General features: G+C 40.1%; 2 protein-coding genes across 2 annotated transcripts; one reads left to right on the top strand and one right to left on the bottom strand.

Moving 5' to 3' along the window:
* Positions 264 to 1,237, bottom strand: LOC109234913 (trichohyalin-like). Its single transcript, XM_019400952.1, has 3 exons — positions 1,226 to 1,237; positions 462 to 1,127; positions 264 to 419 (listed from the first exon to the last, which is right to left on the bottom strand). Exons 1-3 carry the CDS (start codon positions 1,235 to 1,237, stop codon positions 264 to 266), a joined length of 834 nt encoding a protein of 277 aa, XP_019256497.1.
* LOC109234586 (glutaredoxin-C9-like) lies at positions 4,033 to 4,734 on the top strand. Its single transcript, XM_019400636.1, has one exon. It carries the CDS (start codon positions 4,169 to 4,171, stop codon positions 4,583 to 4,585), a length of 417 nt encoding a protein of 138 aa, XP_019256181.1. The 5' UTR covers positions 4,033 to 4,168; the 3' UTR covers positions 4,586 to 4,734.

The following is a 25,792-nucleotide window of genomic DNA, read 5'->3' as shown; positions in this document are numbered from 1 at the left end:
AGCCTTTCGTAAAAGGGGGGAGCAAAACCAGGACTCGCCCGACGAACCTCCGCCCTTTAACAAAATCACGAAGTGCCAGAAAGAAAGCTGAAACACAAGGCAAATGGCGAAAAAGAATTCATTAATCATAAAATCATAAGTGCGGGTTGTCGCCACCTACATCCGGCCGAAACCGACCGGCAAATACAAACAAGAAAACAAAAAAAAAAAAAGCAAGCTGACGCCAATCGGCGAATGAAACGAAATAAAGGAAATACAACTCTTCACTCAGCGCCGCCGCCGTCTCCGTTGTCACCCCCCTCACTATATGCACCTCTATCGGCCTCAGGCGTCGCAACATCATACCCATAGTTAGCACGAGCCTCGCGAGCCTTTGCTCGATCCTCCTCATAAGCAGCCTCGGTCACGGTTCCTGCTTCCTACAAGTCCTTAAAAATATCCCGCTGAGCTTCAGCATAGACCCAGAGCTCATGAGCTTGGTGTGGAACGGCAGCACGAGATGGCCCAGCTTGAGCCCTCAACCGCTGATTCTTCGCCTCTAAAGCTGCGACCCGATCCGCCAGAACAGAGGCCTCGTGATTGACCGTGCCGATTCGCTCCTCAAGCCTCGCCTCCCTCAGAGTCACTGTCGCCCTTTCCGACTCCTGCTGGGTCTGAAGGACGCGAATCGTGTCCTCTAGGGCCGCCGCTCTCGCCGAAGCTTCGGACCAGGCTCTCTCAATACGCTCTAGGTCAGCAACCTTGCTCTCCATCGCAGCCAACTTCCCTCTCCACTCAGCGCCCATCTCCTCGATCCTGATCCGGCTTTGTTCCATCTCCAACTGTGTTGACCTCAACTTGTCCTGTAGATATTCACACTCAGCTGCAACTCCCCTACCCACTTCAAGTTCCTCATCTTTGAGGCGAAGTTGTTCCTCAAGCTCACTCTTGCTGCGGATTGTCTGCAGCAACTCCCGATCCCTCTTCTCCAATTCCTCACCCAAAGCCTGGTTACGGGGATCTGACCTCAACCGTTCGTGCAACTCGCGGCATCGATTGCGATAACGACGGTATTTTTCCAACAACTGCAAGAAAATCCTCGATTGAATGTTGGCCCTGCGAATGCTCTCCACCTCCACCAGGTACGTCTGGAAAATCAAGAGGCAGTCAAATCAAAGTTCGTTCGTGGAAAATAAAAAAAGAGAAAAGGGGGATCAAATCAAAATAAGAATCAAATACGACGTACCTTCAGGCCCATGATAGCCACTTTACTCCTCAGTTTGGCGTCCGGGAAATTCCGCAAGGACTCATTTTAAGCCTCTGAACACAGCAAGCTAAGCTACGACACCAAGTTATCCCCCTGCATCAGGAGATTCACGTCAGAAGGAATGTCAAGATCACGGGACGGCCCGCCCGCGTGAACGACCGAATGAGTAAGGCCCTCCTCGAACATCCTGACATCATCAGGGTCCAGGTCAGATTCGGATTCATATTCGCCGACCACTGCACTCTTTCCCTTCTCCGCCGTCGAAAGGGGAGTACGACCCGCCGCAGAAGGAGAAGGTACACTAAAGATCACGACGGCAGCACTAGGGTCCCGACTCTCCGCTCCGGAAGGACGTCGATCACCGTCAGCAACGGGAGCCCCGGATGGGTCCACTGCGACGGCCGAACCTATCTGGCATCGGCCGCCGGTGCCAGCTTCAGCAACTCGCTCCGCTTTCGGAGAAGACACCACAGCAACATTATCCCCTGTGCCCATTGGGGGAGACTCATCTAAATTGATCACAGTCGGAGGCGCCGCTTCAAACGCCACCCTCCTTCTTTTCAACGTTCCTTCCTCTTCTCCAGTCGACGGTGATCCATTAGCGGAACGAACGGCGTTGGTTGGAACTTCCTGAGAGGCCGCCCTTGCCGGAGCGGCCAGAATCGCAGACTCTACCGAAGCCGCCCTCGATGAAGGAGGAGCGGCATAAACTGCAGCAAGGCGAGTAGACGCGCCCGGCCGTCGGAAGGCCAGCTGAGGAGCCCTCCTCCGCACTTTCCCTGACAACAACAAACGACAATTCAAGGGATGTAAAGCAAGAGCGAAAAGACATAAAATAACAATACTCACCAGCCAGGGGCCTACGGCCAAACCTATCGTGAAAGGTCGACCAAGTTCTAACCCCCGCTGTGTGGGGAAGGACGGCTTCGACCCACTCGCGGATCCCCTCCAAAGGCGGCGGAGGCAATCTTTCAGCTGCGAAATCATAAAATAGGTCAGTACATACGACACAAAAGGTAAAGGAAAAGAGAAAAATCGGGCACTCTACTAGTCAGAAGTATAAACTTACGGGCAAAATTCCACACTTCAGGAAATCTGGTTGGGTCCGCCGCTAGATGCTCAGTCCGAATATAGAAAAAATTTTCATAAAAATGGCGATTGGTCCTATCGTCCATCTTTACCACTAGGCTTTTCGACCCCCGAGGGCGCGCATGGATCATCGAGCCCCGAATCAACTGGGGCGCGAACAGGCTAAGGACGTGGCCCAGAGTAACCTCTCGACCGGCGAGCTCCGCATACTTGATAAACATGAGGAACAGCTTGTACAAATAAGGAGAAAGCTGGGCCGGGCATACCTCATAATAGCGACAGAAATCTACCACCAGCATAGGAAGCGGGAGCGTGTACCCTACAAGAAAGGGGTAGGCATAGAACATACAAAATCCGGGACGGTCAATTTGAACCTGGTCGTCTCTCCCCGCTGGTACCATCTCGACAATGCTAGGAATGCCCCATCGTTCCCTCAAATCCGCTATCCCTACCTCCCCTATGAGGGGAGGGATATCCACCGGCTCCGCCCCACCATCAGTCGTGAAGTCGATCGCATCTCTCCCCGGGCGGGGTAAATCAATCAAAGAGATGAAGGGGTAAATCATAGTCAATCATAATTCATATCGGATCTAAAGATAAAGAAATGGCAATTAAATACAAAAATGGAAGAAGCATCGAAAATGTTTTATTCATGATGAAACTTTCCCTGCCCCCTCCTTGGAGGGGAAGGGAGTTACAATCGTTGTGTTTTTCTTCGGGTGGAGTTCTGTTATCTATCCTTTGACTTCTTGGAGTTTTTGGAGAAGAAGTCGATTTCCGCCCCCTCCCCCCCCCCCTTCTGGGTTCCCTTCACTTCATATTTATAGTCGAAAGGAAACTACTTTTTCCTTAGACATAACTTGTCTTGTCAGACTTGTGGAAGCCTACTGGTCGGGGTGACGGGCGTACCCTCGTCACTTGTGGAGAATGTCGCGGTGATGGAGTCAGAATGGTTCCGTTGACTTCTTTCATATGGCGACTGAAACAGGGTCGTGGTCGTCCCGGTCGGGGTGGTCAGATTTCTGACCAATACAATATACATGACAAAAGTCTGAATACATACATATATATATATATATATATATATATATATATATATATATATATCGATAGATAAATAGAAAGATCGCACTAAAGTATGATGTATTACAACTTACGAACCATACCAAAATAATATAGAACAAAAAAAGGGAGAAAGGAAAGGGGTAACATAATGGGGATATAGGCGCATGTATACTATAGCATCGTGTTAATCTGAACTCAACATTTTCAATATAAAATATAAATTTATGTGCAAATTTACTAAAATTGTACCGTAACCAATAGTAGGTCAAAACAAATATTTCAAATATAATCCATAAGTTCAGTCCAAGAATCTTAACGATTGAACCTATATAATTTAAATTGAGCTTTGTTCACTTTTAGCTCGAGTCAGAAACTATTTATATTTGGTAGCCGAAAAATTGTATAAATTTTGTATATAAAATAAAGAATACATATATGTGCAAAAAATATACAAATAATATTTTTTTAAAATTATTATTTTAAGAAAGGCTATATAACGTCATTTTTCCAACTATATGATGTAAGCTCATGGGTTACCCACTTATATTACGCGTTAGATTGCGTAACTACCGTTGACGTCCGACTCTTTCAACCCTATCCCCCTCCTTCCTATATATTCACATACACGTAAATACTAACTCTATATTACTATTTCATCATTTCCTATATTTCCTCATCACAATCTTAGCTTATTCCTGAGAAAAACAAAAATAATCATAGCTGCAACCTTCTATCTTTATCGAGTTAGCTAAACTAAAAATATTTACAATGCAAGAAGCACTTCCATACAAGTCATGGCAGCATTTTCCAACAGATTTCAGAACTCTAAACAAATCTTCCTCTTTATTAAATCAAGAATCAAAAGGGGATGTCAAGAACATGATTAAAGAGAACGCCGTTATAGTTTTCGGTCGGCGCGGCTGTTGTATGAGCCATGTTATACAACGTCTGCTTCATTTTCTTGGAGTAAACCCTGTTATTTATGATATTGAAGAAAAATATGAGAATGAGGTGGTGGTGGAGCTGGAGGATATCGGCGGCGTTGATCGGAAAGATGGTGGTTTGCAGTTGCCGGCGGTGTTTATCGGAGGAGAGTTGTTTGGAGGATTAGATCGGATTATGGCTGCTCATATTAGTGGTGAATTAACTCCTGTATTGAAACAAGCTGGGGCATTGTGGCTTTGATTTTTCTTTCATCCTGTTTTTGTTAATTCCTAAAATTTCGACTAATTCTTACATGGAATATCTCTCTGTTTTTGCTTTTTTTGAAAGTAAGTCTTAAATTTGATTTAAGTTGTGTACACAATTAAAGAATTTTTACACTTGTAATTTAACCTGTGAATCGCATATTAGATAGTAGTACCATTTTTACCCGGGTCAAGGTCAAAGCAACTAAAGCAAAGATTTTAGACCCAAAAGATTTCGGGGCCCCGTTTTTTTATTTTATCAAAAATAGATTTTATTGTTAATTCTTAAATATATTTAATACTTTAAGATAATAATTACAAGATTTTTATAAGAAAAGAAAAAAAAAAAAGAACTCTTTAGCCATGTGATTAGCTAGCTATATTGTCAATTTAAAAAATTACTAGAAGAAATTAATTATAAAAAAAAATGTGTTACACTCAACGATTTTGCATCTCAAAAAACTAGTATGACACCATGTAGAAATTCTAGAGGGCTGCTATTTAGAAATTAGCCAGTGTGTCTTGAATTTCAGTTTAATTTTTCAGGCACAAAGTCCTTAAGTTAAGATTTGTAGTTCAACTTTTTAGGACAAAATAAGTACTAGCTAATCGCTAAATAGCAGCCCTAAAAATGGCTATTTGTGTACTTGCCCCCACTATCACCATGTTATCAATTAATATTTATTATAAATATTTACCTATAATTACTTTATAAGAAATTTAATTGTGGTTCGTCCTTTACCCGAACCCCGCGTATAGCGGGAGCTTAGTGTACTGTGATGCTGCTTTTTTTCTTGGTATAACTAATTTTTGTAGTAATGTCAATGCATATAACTTAAATAAATCTTGAAAATTAATTATGGCTTGTTTCAATTTGACTAACGGGGTTAGACTAATAAGTGAAGATTATTGATGCTTCTAAGATCTAGAAGATTGAATCTGAGTTCTAGATTGTTTGGTTGGTGCCAGTAAATTGAATTGAAATTTTGAGGCTTTCAGCTTGACTTTTGGAAGAGAATCGTGGTTACCTATTTTATCTGATTATCGTCCTAATAAGTTAGACTTGAGGTGCGTTTCTTCAGTCAACTCTGTATCTTGTTTCTGGTGATCCAATTTGTACATTCTTGTCTCGATAAAATGATAAAATCCATAATTTAAAATAGAGAAATTAAGGAAAAGAGGACAGTATGGATAAACATCATTTGTTTTCTTCTCATTAGTCTATATGCTAGTGATTTTGAGTTTTTGACTCATTGACAGGAGCAGAGTATTATGGGTTCAAACGAATTTAATAGTTTTTGCTAAGACCTTATATTTATATTAGAAAATTTATTAAATATGTCCAAATTTTTAATTCTGAATCCAGTAACTAAAAGCGAGTTATTAATTCAGGAACAATTCAAAACTCATAAGCTTCAAATTCTAACTTCGCTTCTGATTATTAACTCTAAGAACCGTTGGTCATGGAATGCATGCTTTCGACTAGTGAAAGACACCTCAAGGGCCACTCTAGCCTCTATCAGTTTTCGATAGGCAACCAAATAAATGTTCGATATATAGGCATCTGACAAATGAAATCCCTTCCTAGAATGTAGATAACATTTCTACCAGAAATATGCTTCAGAAATTGCTACTAATAAGTTTTAAGTTTCCAGAGAGAAACTAGGAATTTGCACCAACGGGGAGTATTAGTTAGTTAGGAGAATTAAATTTATAGGACTTTTGAATACTTAAAGCAATTTATAAGACAAAAGTGTTAAGATTGGTGTAAAAAGGACACTTGTTACAAAACTTAGGTCAAAGTAATAATATAAAACAAGAAGATAGACAACAATGTAGAGAAAGAGAGGAGAGAATCTATTTCTTCCATGTATTCAAGTGTGTACAATGTGATGCCCAAACCCTCTATTTATAGGATGATATAGGTAATACAAAGGGACTCCATAAACATGGTATTAACTATTGAGAACATGGGGGAAGATCATGGAGGTGTGGGAGTTACATCCATAATGGTAAGAAGTAGTGAGAGGTTAATAGAGAAGAGTAGTGGGTGTTACTCCCTTAGGAGTTATGGACATCCACCATAATCAAGTATTTCATAACACTCCCCTTTGGATGTCCAAAGATAATGTGCCTCGTTAAAACCTTACTAGGAAAAAACCCTATGGAAAAAAATCCTAGTGAAGGAAAAAGAGCACACATATCTGTAATACGCTTTATTTGCTGCCTCGTTAAAAACCTTGCTAGGAAAACCCAGTGGGATAAAACCTTAGCTAAGGAAAAAAGAGTACAACACATATTTGCTTCCCCCTGATGAAAATATCACGACGAATTCCAAGCTTGTCTAACAACTTCACTAATATTGAGATCGGCAATGCCTTGGTGAATTATTCTGCCAAATTATCACTTGAACGAATTTCTTGAACATCTATTTCATCATTCTGTTGAAGATCGTGTCTGACAAAGAACTTTGATGAAATATATGATTTATTCAGTCTCCTTCAATATTCTTCTTTCAATTGAGATAAGCAAACATCAGCTTCTTCATTATTATTGGAATCTTCTCTTCAAAGAAAAGTCACACATCTTGTGAAATGATAATATGACAATTCCTCACATACAAATAGATTGTTTGAAGAACGGACTTCAATAAATGCCTGCATTTGCATAAACAACAAAACCTTGACAATATTTGTTAGAATAAACAAATCTAAATCAAGGATTCTTTTTGCAATATAATACTAATCATATTTCAATATCTCCATATAGCCTTTATACTCTCAGCTGTTGGGACTATTCGTCCAAACTTCATATTTTTCAGATGAAGTCAATTTTCATTGCATATTTTTCATTTGGCCAATCATTTATCTGTCCAAATTCCATGACATATTTGAGCTCAAGATCCTCGTCAATATTAATAATATTGAGCGCTACATTATATTAACAACATCGTCGACGATCATTTTACATCGGTTCCACCATCACACAATAAAGACATAACTTATCGAGATCTCATTATTTTCAAGTACCTGAGCCTCTCCCATGAGGTCTTATAAAGTGTTATGTCATGGTGCTCTTATAAAGCACTTGCCTCCTTATTATGACCATCTTGAACATTTGCTCCCTCCTTCTTCAAGGAGTTTTATCTTTGGAGCCGATTTGTCTATTACGCTTCATGCGTGCCATAAACTCTATCCATCATGGACGTTATTCTATTTGGAGCATTAGCAGTTGGAATATGACATTTAGCTTTGGGTCAACAATGTGCCTGAAAATATTTTACAAATGAATTATCACTTGAACTTCAAGTTCATATTTTCTTGTACGAGGATCTAAGTATACTCATGATAATTCATTCCATGTATTACTTTTTTCAGCTGCTCATTTTCTCCCCCTAATGTTGGGATCACCAACACATATCCCCAACCTTCTTTGGGGATCAATCTTTGTGCATTGTGGTGGCACAATTAAATCATATAGTACATCCATATTTGTAGATGAAAATATTTGGTTCCTGACCCTGAACCAATTGTGATGGGAAAAATTTATCATAACTTGTTGGCTAGATGCGTACAAGTGCTGTTGTATATTAAATAATATACCTCATACCAAATTTCTATTTGCGAATTTTGTTCTCATAACCAATGGTTTAGCTATAATTGGAGGCATACAATTTCTGCTAAACCAACTTGGATTTAAACCAGCATTATCAAGATAAATTATCATAAATATATTTTGGAACTGTGCTCTAATAATTTGAGCAAACAACCTTGCAAAAACCAAAGTGCAAGTTGATAACAAACGCACATGTGACCATACAATAGATGCATCTATTAAAATCATATAATAGTAAACGGTCCACATGGCAGGTGATTGGGCCCATACATATATATCACCTTTTATTCGTTCCAGATATTAAGGGATTCAATCCCAACCTTAACTGGTATATCATGAGAGAAAAAAACAGCACAAGAGAATTCTTGAAGAATCTTCTGTTTCTTTAATATATGCCTATGTGAATTCTCAATCAATTTTCACATCATAATTGAACCGGGATGGCCAACCGGTCGTGCCAACTAATATTTGTTTCAGTAAATATTTAATTTACTATGGCATGTGATTCCATCACCATGCTTATACATCTGTAGTACAAATAGAAGAAAAATCGGGTAACCTTTCATATTTACCCGGTATGATTATAGTAATATGAAGATATTCAATCTTCCTTTCATTTATAGTCTCAATATGCCAACCTCTTTGGCTAATATATTTGAAACTCAAAAAGTTCCTTTTTGAGACTTACTATCACCAATGCCATGAATAATTTTATTTATTCGGGTAGTAACAAATTCGCTCTTTCGGAGCTCTCAATATTTTGTACTACAAGATCTTTTATACCACCATCCAAGTGGTGAATTTTTTCTCCACAGAAAAAGTTATCTTATCATTGTCACAATCAAAAGCATTATAGACAAGACTTATTTCTTGCTTTACTTTTGCCTTTAATAACTTTTTATAAGGCATGTCAAAATATTTTCGGCGCACCACATATACACGACAAATGACATATTCGTGTAACCACATAGTAGTGTTCATGATCTTTCTTTCTCTCAAACCTCCCGTAGAGGTGAGTTGTAGTATTTATTCAACCATGCATACACATATTCTTGTGCATAATTTGTATCACATATATATTTCACATTCACTTCAGCAATGAGTCTGCATTTACAATGCTTATCACAAGTCGCATTCTTTCAAAAAAAAATGGACTATAATCGTCAGAGCGTGCCTCATATTTACAAACCATATTGATACACAATTCCTTCACCTTTGAAGAATTATTTTGAGAACCCTTATTGTTCCCCTTTTCACAATTACCATAATGATGACTATTATTATTTTGATCTTTGGCACGCCCACATTCATTGGTCAACCACTTGTCTTCATTTAGACTTATTATGCACCGTTTACACATTCACTTCAAGAATGGAGCAAATCAAGTGGGACAAACTTCATGCTTTTTCATGAAAAATACGTTATTTCTCTTTAGTCATCATTATATCATCAATATGGTGCACTGGAACTCAAATCCAATGAGCATGTGTTAGGACTCAAACCCAACTCTTATAATAGTACATCAAGACAAGAAACAATGTCTTACCCGCATGGTACGGTGGGCTTGAACCCATCTTTCTTACCCTTGCATCATCGTATTTAATCATCATAAGACTTAAAAGTATTATCACTTCCAATGGATATAAGCGTAAACTCATCTAGTGATAAATAAAACTATAGTATCTGCATCGATAAAGGGGAGAACTAATCATAGCTTTTAATATTGTAGACACAAAAAAAAACATAAACAAATTATGCATTATATCTATTAATATTACCTCTATGCAGACAATGACGATATGGTAAGTTGTACTGTTCGTTTCCGACATAGGAGAGCATTTAATGTAATTTTTGTGCAATGTGGCAATTCTTGTTGGGATGATCTAAATTCCGTCGGCAGCATCATTTTGTGATTTTCATTGTTAGGCAAGTTTCAATCTAATACACAGTTTGCATGTTAGTTTTTAAGCATAATAATAAAATTAAAATTTGTGGATTAGTAAACAAAAATAGCATAAAGACTCTTACCATTGTATGTGAAAACAGATAAACAAATAATTACCTGACAACCAAAAGGGTATGAGTAGGCAAGCCGTGAAAGTTAAGAAACACCTACCACAACCTAACGAAGAATGAGGCGTTCGTGCTGATAACGTGTTACAAAACTTAGGTCAAAGTAATAATATAAAACAAGAAGATAGACAACAATGTAGAGAAAGAGAGGAGAGAATCTATTTCTTCCATGTATTCAAGTGTGTACAAAATGATGCCCAAACCCTCTATTTATAGGATGATATAGGTAATACAAAGGGACTCCATAAACATGGTATTAACTATTGAGAACATGGGGGAAGATCATGGAGGTGTGGGAGTTACATCCATAATGGTAAGAAGTAGTGGGAGGTTAATGGAGAAGAGTAGTGGGTGTTACTCCCTTAGGAGTTATGGACATCCACCATAATCAAGTATTTCATAACAGCACTTTCATTGTTAGTATTTAATATTCATAACTAAGTTTTAAAAAAATCCAAACTTGTAGAATTAACATAATTGCCCTAAATGGGCCCCACCCTCTCTAAAAAAACGAAAACCCTCGCCAGCTCCCACTTCCGCTTCCAGCCCCCATTCCTCATTCCCGGTTCACCAAAACCTACATTTTTCCTCTTGTTCTTCATCATCATCATCATCATCATCATCATCTTCTTCTTCTTCTTCTTCTTCTTCTTCTTCTTCTTCTTCTTCTTCTTCTTCTTCTTCTTTCTTCTGTTGTGTTCAATCTCTTCTTCTTCTTTCTTTAATCCCGACATTATTTTTCCACAGATCTTCTTCTTTGAGGTTCATGTTCTTTATTTAGAAAAATTGGTAAAAAAAGAACAAGAACAATTAGAGGTTGACCCTTGCACCATTGAGGAACACTTGATCATGATTTGCTAAATTGACTTGTGCATTATTTCAAGGGAGATGTTCAGTCTATTCGTCACTGTTGTAAGTAAAGATTGGTTAGTCTTTTTTTTTTCGTCTGCGGATATCAGGTTTCCTGTGATTCTTTAAACATCCTGTGAGATGTTTCAAACATCTGGTGAGATGTTTAAAACATTCTGATATAATTGTAGGTAGTTGTTTCAAACATCCTGAAAGTCCATTCAGGATGTTCCAAACATCCTCTCAGGATATTTCAAACATCCTAAGTATATTCTCAGGATGTTTTAAAAATCTTCTTAGAAAGTTTGAAACATCATTAGGATGTTTGCAAAAAAGTTAATTCTTTATACCAATTATTTATATATTTGTGATATCTTCAGGTATTCCATTACAAAATGGTCGATTATATTGTATTGGGAGCTGATTGTCATGTAGAATAAGTGGAAGTGCTCTATCCATTTTACCTGGCGTTCGAAGAGTAAAGAGACGGTTCTAATAAAGGTGCGTAGAGATGTTACGTGTGATGAGTTATGTTGACAAGATTATTGCTGGTCGTGAATTAACTTGTTATCCGAGTGATATCTCCATAACTTACATGCATAGCATTAGTGAAAAGCACAAGAAAGTAGTTCTCTTTAAAATAAAGAATTATGATTGTTTGAGCTATTATTTGGAAGATGAAAATAGGTCCATTCTAAGCGTATCTGTGGTTGAAAGATCGGTAGAATTTAAAAATTCACCTCTAATAGAACAATATGATAGCCATGGATTGGATGATTTTGAAGAAGATCTTTTAAATATCGATATTCCAAAAATGAATCCTTTGAATATGGATATTCCAGAAATGGAAGAAGAAGAATATGCAAACATTCCTGGAGTTGAAGGCAACTCAGAAGAGGTAGAACCAACAACACAAAGAAACCACAATTATAAAGACGGCACAAAGTTTTATAAGGGTTTAAGTTTAAAAAACAAGCGCGAGATAGTTGTGTCATTGAAGCTTGCTTCCTTGAAGGCTCCTTTCCGTTTCAAATCAGTGAAGAGTACTAAATTTGTGTACTGTGTCAAATGCATAGACAACAATTGCAAGTGGTGGTTGCGAGCCATCAAATATATAAGTATTGACAGGTTCTATATTACGAGGTACAAGAATGAGCACACATGCGGGTCACAACATCTTACAGAAAAGCATCCACACGCCTTAGCGGATGTCATTGGTGAATACATCTATTCTAAGTTTGAAGAGGGCAAGGGTCCATCTAACAATGAAATTATGAAAACAATTCGTTTAGATTTGGGTTGTAATGTTAGTTATTGGAATGTAATAAGGGAGATCATATTGAAAAGGCTATGGTAAGGGGGACTCCAGAGCATGGGTATGCAATTTTAGATGCATACGCTACGCACTTAGGAAGGAAAATGAAGGAAGCAAGATGACACTGAAGCTTGATAACTGTGGGAAGTTTCAGTACTTTTTTGTAGCTTATGAAACTTGGATTCACGGGTTTCTGTTTATGAGGAATGTCATAGCCATTGATGGGACATTTTTGAGGAAAAGTATTTTGGAGTGTTGTTGTCTGCCGTAGCACAGGATTCAGAGAACCATATTTTTCCTGTAGCATTTGCATAGTAGACAAGGAGTGTGATGCCGTATATGAATAGTTTTTTGAACAATTATCCAGCATACACCCCGACAATATTGAGTTGTGAATAATTTCTGATAGGCACATAAGCACAACAAATAGGATATCAAAATTTTACCCTCAATCTCATCACGAATTTTTCATAAGGCACCTTGCTGAAGATATTCGCAAAAATTTTCATTGCGGAGATTTGTTTCACCATTATTAATCGGCAGCTAAAGCATATAGGATTGATGAGTTCAATGATCATTTTCAAGAAATCAAAGATAACGATGTAATAGTGGCCAAATATCTTGAGGAGGATGTTGGGTTTCACAAATGGAGCAGAGCGCACTTCCCTGGTAACAAGTACATTAATGTGAATTCCCCAGGTAAAACATCTTTTAAGGTGTTCGAATCATTCCCTAAGGTGTTTGAAACATCTCTTAAGGTGTTTCAAACATCTCTTAAAATGTCTCAAACATCTCTTCAGATGTTCCAGGCTTCATACGAAACAGGTTACTGGACTTCCCACTTCAAACATCATACGAGATGTTTCAAACATCTATGAAGGTGTTTCAAACATCTTTTACGATGTTTCAAACATATCTTAATATGTTTCAGGCTTCACATGAAACATGTTACTGCACTCCCATTTCAAACATCTTACGATATGTTTCCAACATCCATGAAAATGTTCCCAACATCCATCTCTCATGTCGTTTGAAACATCTACAAGATGTTTGACCCTTGTTGCTTATATTCCAGATTCTAAAAAAGTCTTATATGTTATTAGTTCAAGTATGAAGTATTGACCATAAATATTGCCGAGTCTGTTAACTCAATGTTTCTACTTGAAAGAGAATTCCCCATCACTGCCCTATTCGATGCTATTAACTGGAGGTTTGCTCAAAAATTCCATGAGAGGCGTATACAGTTCCTCGACACTCAAACCATTTGTGTCCCTTCAGTTGAAAAGAACATTAATAAAAGTGGAACTTTGGGCAACAAGCTATTGGTCCATCCAATAAGGCAACAGGTGTTCAGCATCACCGGTCATGGTGCGGTTGCGAAGGTTGATCTACGCAATAGAACATGTTATTGTAGAGAGTTCGACCTAGACAAAATACCTTGTCCACACGCTATGTCACGACCCCGATTTCCCTCTGTAGGATGTCGCGATGGCACCTAGTCACTAGACTAGGTAAGCCTAACACTTATTGAAGTAAAGACAGAATTTAACCAGAAACAACTATTAAACATAAAATTGAAATTTCTATAGTAAACCAATAATCCCGAGTGCATTACAATACCCAAAACCGGTAGTACAAGTCATAAGCTCTACTGATTTTACTAGAAAAATCTTCTAAGAACAATTATTCCGAAAAAGAAATAGACAATATAATATCAGAAGGTGACTCTGAGGCCTGTGAACGCGATGACAGGTATACCTTGAGTCTCCACATCAAGGCCTGAACAGCTAACTAAGGATCAACCAACTCCGAAGTACCTGGATCTGCACAAAATTGTGCAGAAAACGTAGCATGAGTACACCACAGCGGTACCCAGTAAGTATCAAGACTAACCTCGGTGAAGTAGTGACGAGGGACAGTCAAGACACCTACTAGACTAAATAACATGTACAAGTGTAAAGATGAAACTAACAGGAAAACAATATCAATATAAAGCTAAACATGGTAAAAAAAAACAGAACAATACTCGCAATAAAACACTAGAACCAATGATTAGTAGTAGGGGACAAACATGTAATAATGTCGTAGAGTAAGTTGAACACAATTTAAGTCCGGTGAAACCAAATAAAGGGAACAAGTAACAACTCAATAAGAGCAACCGCTTTCACACAAGATTCGCTCAAGTATTTCCTCGAGGTACTTCACCTCATAGTCACATTTCACGGGTCCCAATTAGTGAACCCTAATCACTTGGCATCTCGTGCCCACATTACAATTCATAACCGCACGGACGACTCACGTGCCAACAATAACAATGACTCATGACAACACTGACAACTGACGTGCTAATAGAACAACTCTCACACAGAAGGCAAGTAAATGAGAGTACATGTAAATGGTTAATAACATAAGGACTCATCTTCTTAAACCGATATGGGTGATTAATTATGTGTATGCTTGTGCATGTGTTCTAACACAACTCAAGTCAACAAGTAAGAGTAGATACAATGAATGGCACATAGGAAACGATCACCACAAAATGTACGATGTATAACTCACACAAGGTAGGCACACCACTACACAAATATTATCAATAACAGTGCCCTCAAGCCATCACAAGTCATCACAAATAATCCCCGACATAGCCCACCTTGTCTCGCCACGTGCGCAACAATAAAGTAAATGCCCTCCTTGTCTCGCCACACGCGCATAATAATATTCCCACCTTGTCTTGCCACATGCGCAAACCCACATATATAGCCCGCCTTGTCACGCTGCATGTGCAAACATCAATAATAACAATAGCACGGACAACTCACTTGCGAACACCCCGACAATGCTCTCAACAATATCACGTGTGCCAATAACATAACAACATAATATAATGTCTTTCACCACATGTGCCCATATGCCACAATGTTTCCTCAAAACAATTCCAATACCACAACTATCCATAGCCCTCGGCTCAACATCACTGAGTACCACAATAACAACAACAATAACACGAGAGTACGACAAATAAATCAACACAAGAACTATAGAACACAAAATAGCGGAAGAACGAACTCACAATGAATGACACAACAGTAATAACGGTTTCAACAAAGGGGGAAATGATGCATAACAATGATTCCACATAAGTACAACTCGACGATAAGAGAGATAGCATGAATCAAAGATTCCAATAAGGATAAGTCAATAATAAAAGGGATAACAAAACTCTAATTAAGATTAAGCAATTACGAAAGAGATATAGTAACTTCAATTAAGGTTAAGCAATTACGGAAGAGATAATATTTACCTTATTTAAGGTTAAGCAATTACGAAGAAGATAATAATAACTTCAATTAAGGCACATAAGAGTTTATTGGCATCAAGGGTAGAACATGAATCAATCAACTCCAAATAAGACACATAAGGGTGAATGTAGTAAAGGGAGGATTTAACATGATAAGACGACTTCATTTTTAATGAACATAAGAACCTAAGAGCCTAAAATGGTCGAATTCCCACAAATAAGCCTGAGTACGTACTCTTCACCTCGCGTACACGGCCTTCACATGACACAACTAGCACAAATGAATCAAATCCTAAGGGGTAGTTCTCCCACACAAAGTCAGGCAAGATACTTACCTCAAAGAAGCTAGACCGATACTCTAAAATGACCTTCTCGTGTGAAACAACCTCCAGACGGCTCAAATCTAGCCAAAATAACTTCATCTCATGAATAAAAAACCATAGGAAATAAATCAAGATAATAAAGCTTCAATCTTTAATAAAAAATAAAAAGTCAACCCCAGGCCCGCACCTCAAAACCTGGTAAAATTCATAAAATTCGAACACCCATTCCGATATGAGTCTAACCATACCAAATTTATCACATTCCGACACCAATTCGTCCTTCAAATCATCATTTTACATTTTTTGAAAGTTTTCACAAAATTTCCATTTTTCACCAACTCAAACCACTAATTTAATGATGAAAATAAAGATGAAATCATAAAATAAAATCAAATTCGGGTAAAGAACACTTATCCCAATCCAACACGTGAAGAACCCCTCAAAAATCGCTCAAATCCGAGGTCTACACTTAAGATATGATAAAAATGGCTAAACCCTCGAAATAGAGTATTTTATATTTCTGCCTAGGTAACATGCATCGCGATCGCGGAAATTCATATGCGATTGCAAAGAAGAAAATCATCAGCTGCCAAGAATGTACTATGCGATCGCGAAAAGGGAGAAGCGAACGCGAAGAAGAAAAAATACTGCCCCACGAAAAACACTACGCGAACACGAAACAAGGTACGCGAACGCGGTTCATCACTGACTCAGCTATCGCGATCGCGGGCCATTCTACGCGAATGCGAAGAACAAAAGCCTTTGCCTCCCTAGCATGGCCAACACTCCGCGAACGCGAAAGACCAAATGCAAACGCGAAGGAGTAGCACTCACACGCACGAGATTACGGACAAAACCAAGCGAACGCAAAGAATGAAAAAGGACCAGTCACCAAACAGCCTTTGCGATTGCGTTTGTACTGTCGCGATCGCGGAGAAGAACATTAGACACGAGCAATCAACATTCCAAAATAGGAGAAAATGGCCCGTAGCCCATCTGCAACACACTTGAGGTCCCCGTGACCTCATTAAAATATACCAACAAGCTCCATAACATAATACGGACCTGCTCGAGGTCTCAAGTCATATCAAACAATATCAAAACTACAAATCTCACCACAAATAGAACTTATGCACTTTCAAATTCTACAACTCGCGTCGAAACATATCAAATCAACCCGTAATGACGTCAAACTTTGCATGCAAGTTCCAAATAATGCAATGGAGCTTTACCAACTCCCAAAATTGAAATTTGAACCCGATATTAACAAATTCAACTTCCGGTCAAACTTCTCAACCTTCCAAACCTTCAACTTTCCAATTTTTGCCAAAATGCATTAAATTAACCTACAGACCTCCAAATCCAAATTCGGACACACTACGCCCAAAATCACCATACGAAGCTATTGTAATCGTAAAAACACCATTTTGGAGTTGTCTACACAAAGTCAAAACTCCGATCAACTCTTACCACTTAAGCTTCTAAAACAAGAATCCTTCTTCCAAACAGATCCTGAATCATCCGAAAACTGAACCCGGCCTCACACGCAAGTCATAATACATAACACGAATCTACTTGAGACCTTAAGCCACCAAACAGGACGCTAATTCTCAAAACGACCGATCGGGTCGTTACATCCTCCCCCTCTTAAACAAATGTTCGTCCTTGAACGTTCCAAGAATCGCTCTGAAGTCATTAATCACTGAGTGAACTTACCTAAAATACACTCGCAGGTGACCCCACGCCATTAAAATCCACATAAGCCCAACAACATCATCTCAACTGAAGATTTTTCCTTCCACCAACATTAATTTAACGACTCCGCCGATTGTTTTGAGAGTTGTAGCCCTATTTCCCAATTTACTAGTCATTTTATGCTTTATAATTGTTATATGACTTGTCGGGGTGGTTGGTTCGGGTCTAGAGAGCTTTCGAAATGAATTGAGACACTTAGTCTTAAGATCGGAAGCTTAAGTTGGAAAGGTTGACCGGATATTGACTTATGTATAAACGACTCCAAAATGGAGTTTCGATGGTTCCATTAGCTTTGTTGGGTGATTTTGGACTTGGGAGTGTGTCCGGATTGTGATTTGGAGTTCCGTAGTTGAATTAGGCTTGAAACGGCAAAAGATGGAAATTTGGAAGTTTGATCGAGAGTGGAATTTGTGGTTATTGGGCTCGTATTGGGGTTACGGGAGTTGGAGTATGTCCGTGGTGTCATTTGTGACTTGTGTGCAAAATTTAAGGTCAATCGGACGTGATTTGATAGGTTTCAGCATCATTTGTAGAAGTTGGAATTCCTTAGTTTCAATAGGCTTGAATCGATGCGCAGTTCCTGGTTTTAGCATTGACTGATGTGATTTGAGGGCTCGACTAAGTTTGTATGATGTTTTAGGACTTGATTGTATGTTTAGTTGAGGTCCCGGAGGCCTCGAGTGAGTTTCGGATGGTTAACGGATCAATTTTTGGACTTTCGGATGTGCTGAAGATTTTTGGTATTTATATCTGGTTTTCTTGTACGCGGTCGTGTGAGAGGGTATGCGATCGCGTAGGCCAATTGGGGCAGCTGGGGAATTTGTTCTATACGATTGCCAGTAGTGGCACGCGATCGCAAAAGCTAGAGAGTCTGAGCATCGCGAATGCTTGGTAAGGGTCGCATTCGCACAAGAGAAGTGAAGCAACAGTGGAGTTCACACATTGTTCTTTGCAGTCGCCGAAGGACGCGTTCGCGGAGGCTTGAATTTCTGGGGCAACTAAGTTGTGCTTCACGATCGCGACGCAATTTTCGTGATCACGAAGAAGGGTCACCTGAGCAGACTTAAATATTTCAAAAACGGGGGTTTGGGTTCATAACATAAAATTGATTTTAGGTGCTCGGTGGGAGGCGATTCTTGGAGAGATTTTTAGGTGGGTGATTGGGGTAAGTGATTCCTACCTAGTTTTGGTTAATTTTCATGTTTGTCTTTGATTTCTTCATTAAATTAGTGATTTGGGGTGGAAAATTGGGGGGAAATGGAGGAAAGTTCTTAGGCCGAATTTTGAGGTTTTGATCGAGATTTTGATATCGGATTTGAGTAATTTTGGTATGGGTGGACTCGTGGTTGAATGGGTGTCCGGATTTTGTGACTTACACCCGATTCCGAGACGTGAGCCGGGGGGCCAACTTTTGAGTTGACTTTTTGACTTTTTATTAAGAGCTTAGTATTTTTTATGGAATTGATTCCTTTAGCTCGTGTTGATTGTATCGAACTGTTTGTGGCTAGATTCGAGGCATTCAAAGGTCGTTTCACGAGGCAAGGGTGTGTTGGAGTAGAGATTTGCACGGTCTGAGGTAAGTAACACTTCTACATGGTCTTGAGGGTACAAAACCCCGAATTATGTGTTATGTGATTGGTGGTGAGGTGACGCACATGCTAGGTGATGGGCATGTGGGCATGCACCGTAAGAACTGTGACTTTGTCGATTTCATGGAACTGTATAGTTGATTTATCTTGTAGTTATCCGTATTTTCATCATGTGATAAAGTAATTGAGCTACTAAGAAATCATGTTTAGGCTATATGCTGGCATTGTTGGGACACACAGTGGTCGTTCCTTGCTGTAGAGTTAATTATTTAATTGTAGTTATGTACTCAGTCCTATGTATCCTTCATATCATATCTCAGTCTCTGTTACTGTACATTGTCACATCTCGTATCATTGATTAGGGCTGCTTAGTAAGAGCATGGTGAACCCCAAAGAATGGAGAGATTGATGACTGAATGAGGATGAGGGCCTGATTGTGAGTGATATTTATGGGATCGGGCTACATGTCGCAATATGTTTTTATTTATTTATGCCTGGATCTGGCTTATTATAGCGATTGGGCTGAAGCAGCCCCTCCGGAGTCTGCACACCCACAGTGAGCGCAGTTGATTTATATTGAGGGATAGATCTTCCCTAAGCATGGATCTTGCCCGAATCATTTATATTTTGGGATGGATTTTCCCTCGGCTAGATTGGCCTTATACAGTACTGAGTGACTGACTGTCAGTTGATATATATACTTGGGATGGATTTTCCCCGGGATGGATTGGCCATATACGGTATTGAGTGATCGAGTACTCTGAGAGTGTGGGTACGCGAGGTTTCCATTGTAGTGCATCACATACAGCATGCACAGTGGCATGTAGATATAGAAATGTCATATCCCTCATATCATTCAAAGTTGATCTATTTTATGGTAGTGCTGTTTTTATCTGATGAAATTTAAAACATGCCTACATTTATGTACTGTCACTTCTATATTGAACTGTACATGCTGAGTTCATCACTACTTTCAGTCCAAAGGTTAGATTTGTTACTTATTGAGTTGGTTATACTCACGCTACACCCTGCACCTCGTGTGCAGATCCATGTGCTTCCGATCGCGACGGTTGCTGAGTTGCGCATTCCGAACTTCCAGAGATCATCGAAGTAGCTGCTTAGTGTTCGCAGACCATGACTCTTCTCCTTTATCTTTCGATTTACTATTCAGTTTTGTTGTATAGACGGTGTAACAGACTATATCTTTATGTAGATGCTTATGTACTAGGTGACACTCCGGTTTTGGGAGAGCTTATGTATTGAATTATGACTTCCTATCCTGCTTTTAAAAAATTTTCCTTTAATTAAAATGTTTACGTATCTTTCAAAGATTTAAAGTGTTGGAAATGTCTGAGTAGTCGGCTTGCCTAGCACTATGATAGGCGCCAACACGACGGGTTGGTTTTGGGTCGTGACAATTAATAAGCCTTAGAACAAAAAAAAAATTTCACCATCCGATCATTTGCCAAAGACCCGATTCCCATATCAACCGTTGCCTCTTTTTTTTCTTTTTCTTCTTCTTCTTCTTCTTCTTCTTCTTCTCTTGAAGCTTCTTCTTCAGTATTTGCTACTAATGCTTCATAATCAAAATTTGTATCCTCTTCTCCTTTATCAATTTTTGTCTCCTCTTTTGGTTCTTCTTCATCAACATTTGTCTTTTCTTCTTTTACTTTCCTTGTTTCCTCTTCTTCTTCCTTTTCTGTTTCCTCTTCTCTTTCTTTCTCTGTTTCCTCTTCTTTTTCTTTCTTTCTTTGTTTCCTCTTTTTTTTCTTTCTCTGTTTCCTCTTCCCTAGCATTTCCTCCTAGTACATTCCCTGTTTCCTATTTATTCTCTTTCTCAATTTCCTCTTCATTTTCTTTCTCTTTTTCTTCTTCTCCAGCATTCCCTCATACTACTACCTGAAGAGGCTTGGCTTCCACTTCAGCTGCAATTGATTTTTGTAGCTCATCCTCCTGAGATGTCTTAATTCTTTTGCTAGATATTTTGGAAGGAGATTTATATCTTCCTCTTCCACTTGTCTTTGACACACGTCCCTTTGCCATTTTATCTGCACACACAAACAAGTAACGACCATCAATAAAATAAGAAAATAATTTGTTCCTAACACACAAAAAATAAAACTATAAATATTCAAGTATTTTTTGGTGAAACATCTCGGTGAGATGTTTAAAGCCTCGTATAAGATGTTTCAAACATCTTAATGAGATGTTTGAAACATCTTAATGAGATATTGTCACGACCAAAAATCCTAACCTGTCGTGATGGCGCTTAACATGGTACTAGGCAAGCTGACATTTCCAAAATATTTCCCAACAGTTAACAAAATGAGTCAAAGTAGTTTTACATGACAAAAATTCTCATAAATAGGGTAAAACCCAAAACACAAATGCGGAAAACTACCAAATCGGAGTGTCACTGAGCTCATGAGCATCTATACATCACCAGTCTAGAAAAGTAATGACTATAAAAGTCAGGATCTAAATACAATAAAAGAAAATATAAGGAAGGAGAAACAAGGACTGCGAACGCCGGGCAGCTACCTCGAAGTCCCAAGTAGCCTCTTCCACGGGCTGACCTCTCCACTGCACCTTCACTGAAGCTATGTTCTTTGATCTCAACTTTCGAACCTGCCGATCCAAAATGGCCACCGACTCCACATCATAAGTCAAATCACCATCCAACTGAACCGTGATGAAATCCAAAACATGAGACGATCGTCGACATACTTTCGGAGCATAGAAATATGAAATACTGGATGCACACTTGACAAACTAGGTGGCAAGGCAAGCTCGTAAGCCGCCTCTCCAATCCTCCGAATCACCTCAAATGGCTCACTATACAAAGGACTCAACTTGCCCTTCTTCCCAAACCTCATAACACCCTTCATGGGTGAAACCTTCAGTAGGACCTTCTCCACAACCATGTAAGCAACATCACAGACCTTCTTACCGGCATAATCTTTTGTCTAGACTGCATCGTGCGAAGCCACTCCTAAATCAATTTAACCTTGTCCAATGCATCCTGAACCAAGTCAGTGCCCAATAGCCTAGCCTCTTCCGGCTCAAACTAACCCACTGGAGATCTACAGTCTCCCATACAAAGCCTCATACGGAGCCATCTGAATGCTCGACTGATAGCTGTTGTTGTAGGCAAACTCCGCGAGTGGTAGAAACTGATCCCAAGAACCCTAAAATCAATGACACAAGCGTGTAACATGTCCTCCAATATCTGAATAGTGCGCTCGGACTGTCCGTTCGTCTGAGGGTGAAATGTTGTGCTCAAATCAACCTGGGTGCCTAGATCTTGTTGTACTGCCCTCCAGAACTGTGATCTAAACTGCGTGCCTCGATTTGAAATGATGGTCACTAGCACACCATGAAGGGGAATGATTCTCGGATGTAAATCTCAACCAACTGCTCCGAAGAATAAGTAGACCCGACTGGAATGAAGTGCGCGGACTTGGTCAGCCAATCCACAATCACCCAAATAGCATCGAACTTCCTCAAAGTCTGTGGGAGCCCAACTACAAAATCCATGGTAATCCGCTCCCATTTCCACTCCGGAATCTCTAACCTGTGAAGCAATCAACCCGGTCTTTAATGCTCATACTTCACCTGCTGACAGTCAAGGCAACGAGTTACAAACCCCACTATATCCTTCTTTATTCTCCTCCACCAATAGTGTTGCCTCAAGTCCTAATACATCTTTGCGGTACCCAGATGAATGGAATACCGCAAACCGCGGGCCTCCTCAAGAATCAACTCATGTATCCCATCCACATTGGGCACACGAATTCGACCCTGCATCCTCAATACCCTATCATCCCCAATAGTCACATTTCTGGCACCATCGTGCTGAACCCTATCCTTGAGGACAAGCAAATGCGGATCGTCATACTAGCTCTCTCTGATGCGATCATATAAGGAAGACCGAGAAACCACACAAACTAGAACTCGACTGGGCTCCGAAACATCTAATCTCACGAACTGGTTGGCCAAGGCCTGAACATCAACTGCAAGCGGTCTCTCACCAATAGGAATGAATGCAAGGCTACCCATACTTACCGCCTTTCTACTCAAGGCGTCGGCTATCACATTGGCCTTCCCGGGGTGATACAGAATGATGATATCATTATCCTTTAGCAGCTCCAACCATCTCCGCTGCCTCAAATTTAGATCCTTCTGTTTGAACAAGTGTTGGAAGCTCCGATGATCCGTAAACACCTCACAAGACACACCGTAGAGATAATGCCTCCAAATCTTCAATGCATGAACTATGAAAGCTAACTCCAAATCATGAACAGGGTAGTTCTTCTCATGAGGCTTCAACTAGCGCGAAGCATAAGCAATCACTCTACCATCCTGCATCAAGACACACCCAATATCGATCCGAGAAATATCACAATATATTATGTAAGAACCTGAAGCTGAAGGCAAAACTAGAACCGGAGTTGTGGTCAAGGCAGTCTTGAGCTTCTAAAAGCTCTCCTCGCACTCATCCAACCACCTGAAAGGAGCACCCTTTTTGGTCAATTTGGTCAAGGGAGATGCAATAGACGAGAAACCCTCCACGAAACGACGATAATAACTGGCCAAGCCGAGAAGGCTCCGAATCTCTGTAGCTGAGGATGGTCTGGGCCAACTCTGAACCGCCTCTATCTTCTTCGGATCCACCTGAATACCTTCACTGGACACCACGTGCCCCAAGAACGCCACTAAACTAATCCAAAACTCACACTTGGAGAGCTTGGCATAAAGCTTCTCCTCCCCAACCGCTGCAATAAATCCTCAAGTGCTGGGCATGCTCCTCTTGGCTATGAGAGACACCGGGATATAATCAATGAAAACTATAACAAATGAGTGGAGATAAGGCTGAAACATAATGTTCATCAGATGCATGAACGCTGCTAGGGCGTTTGTCAGCCCAAAATACATCGCAAGGAACTTATAATGACCATAATGGGTCCTAAAGGCTGTCTTTAGAATATCCGAGTCTCGAATCTTCAACTGGTGAAACCCAGACCTTAAATCAATCTTGGAAAACACCCTCGCTCCCTGAAGCTGGTCAAACAGATCGTTAATACGCGGTAAAAGATACTTGTTCTTGATCGTGACTTTGTTCAACTGCCTATGATAAATACACATCCTCATAGTACCATCCTTCTTCTTCTCAAACAGAATTGGTGCACCCCAAGGTAACATGCTAGGCCGAATAAACCCCTTATCAAGGAGTTCCTGAAGTTGTCCCTTTAATTCCTTCAACTCAGCTGGTGCCATACGATACGGTGGAATAGAAATGGGCTGAGTTCCCGGCTCCAAGTCAATATCAAAGTTAATATCTCTGTCGGGCAGCATGCCTGGCAGGTCTGCAGGAAACACGTCATAAAACTTACGCACCACCGGAATAGAATCAATAGTAGGATTATTAGCACCAACATCCCTCACAAAGGCCAAATAAGATAAACAACCCTTCCCAACAATCCGTTGGGCCTTCAAATATGAAATCACTAAACTAGGAGCATAGTCTAGAAAACCTCTCCACTCAATCCTCGATATCACTAATGTCACGGTCTTAGCATGACAATCTAGAACAACATAACATGGAGACAACCAATCCATACCCAAGATCACGTCAAAATTGACCATACTAAGAAATAAGAGATCAACTCTAGTCTCCAGACTCCCAATAGTCACTACACACGACCGATATACACGGTCCACAATAATAGTATCACCCGCCGGCGTAGAGACATGAACAGATAAAACTAAAGACTCATGAGGCATATCCAGATAATAAGCATAATATGATCAGACATACGAATAAGTGGAACCAGGGTCAAATAATACAGAGGCATCCCTGTGGCAAACTGAGACAATACTTGTGATCACTGCATCTGAAGCAAAAACGTTTGGTCTGGCAGGAATAACATAGAATCGGGCCTAACTGCCACCTGATCGGCCTTTCCCTCTAGGGCGACCACTAGGTGGCTGGGCCCCACCCCGAGCTGTCTGTGCGGGTGGTAATGTAGCTGGTGCTGAAGTCGTAGTCTGACTCCTCTGCTGAGCTGGACCTCCCGTAAGGCGGGGACAATATCTCCTAATATGACCAAACTCCCCACACTCGTAGAAACTCCTCGGTGCTGGTGGTAGGGACTGAAAGGAGCCCCGAGCACCGGGATAACTGGTAGAAAGACCTGGCATAGATGAGCCCTGAACCAATAGAGCAAGGGACAAACTCTGAGCTAGAAGGGCACTGAGAGATTACTGGCCCTAATGAGAACTGTAAGAACCATGGCCGGATGATGCACCACGGTCAACTGGACGAGCCATCTGAGCATGCTATAGGGACGACCCCTGCCGTAGTGGAACTCACCCCCAGAAGGAACAC

Source organism: Nicotiana attenuata, chromosome 11, assembly GCF_001879085.1.
Source record: "Nicotiana attenuata strain UT chromosome 11, NIATTr2, whole genome shotgun sequence".
Classification (NCBI taxonomy): domain Eukaryota; kingdom Viridiplantae; phylum Streptophyta; class Magnoliopsida; order Solanales; family Solanaceae; genus Nicotiana; species Nicotiana attenuata.
This window is presented reverse-complemented; position numbering and strand designations above follow the sequence as displayed.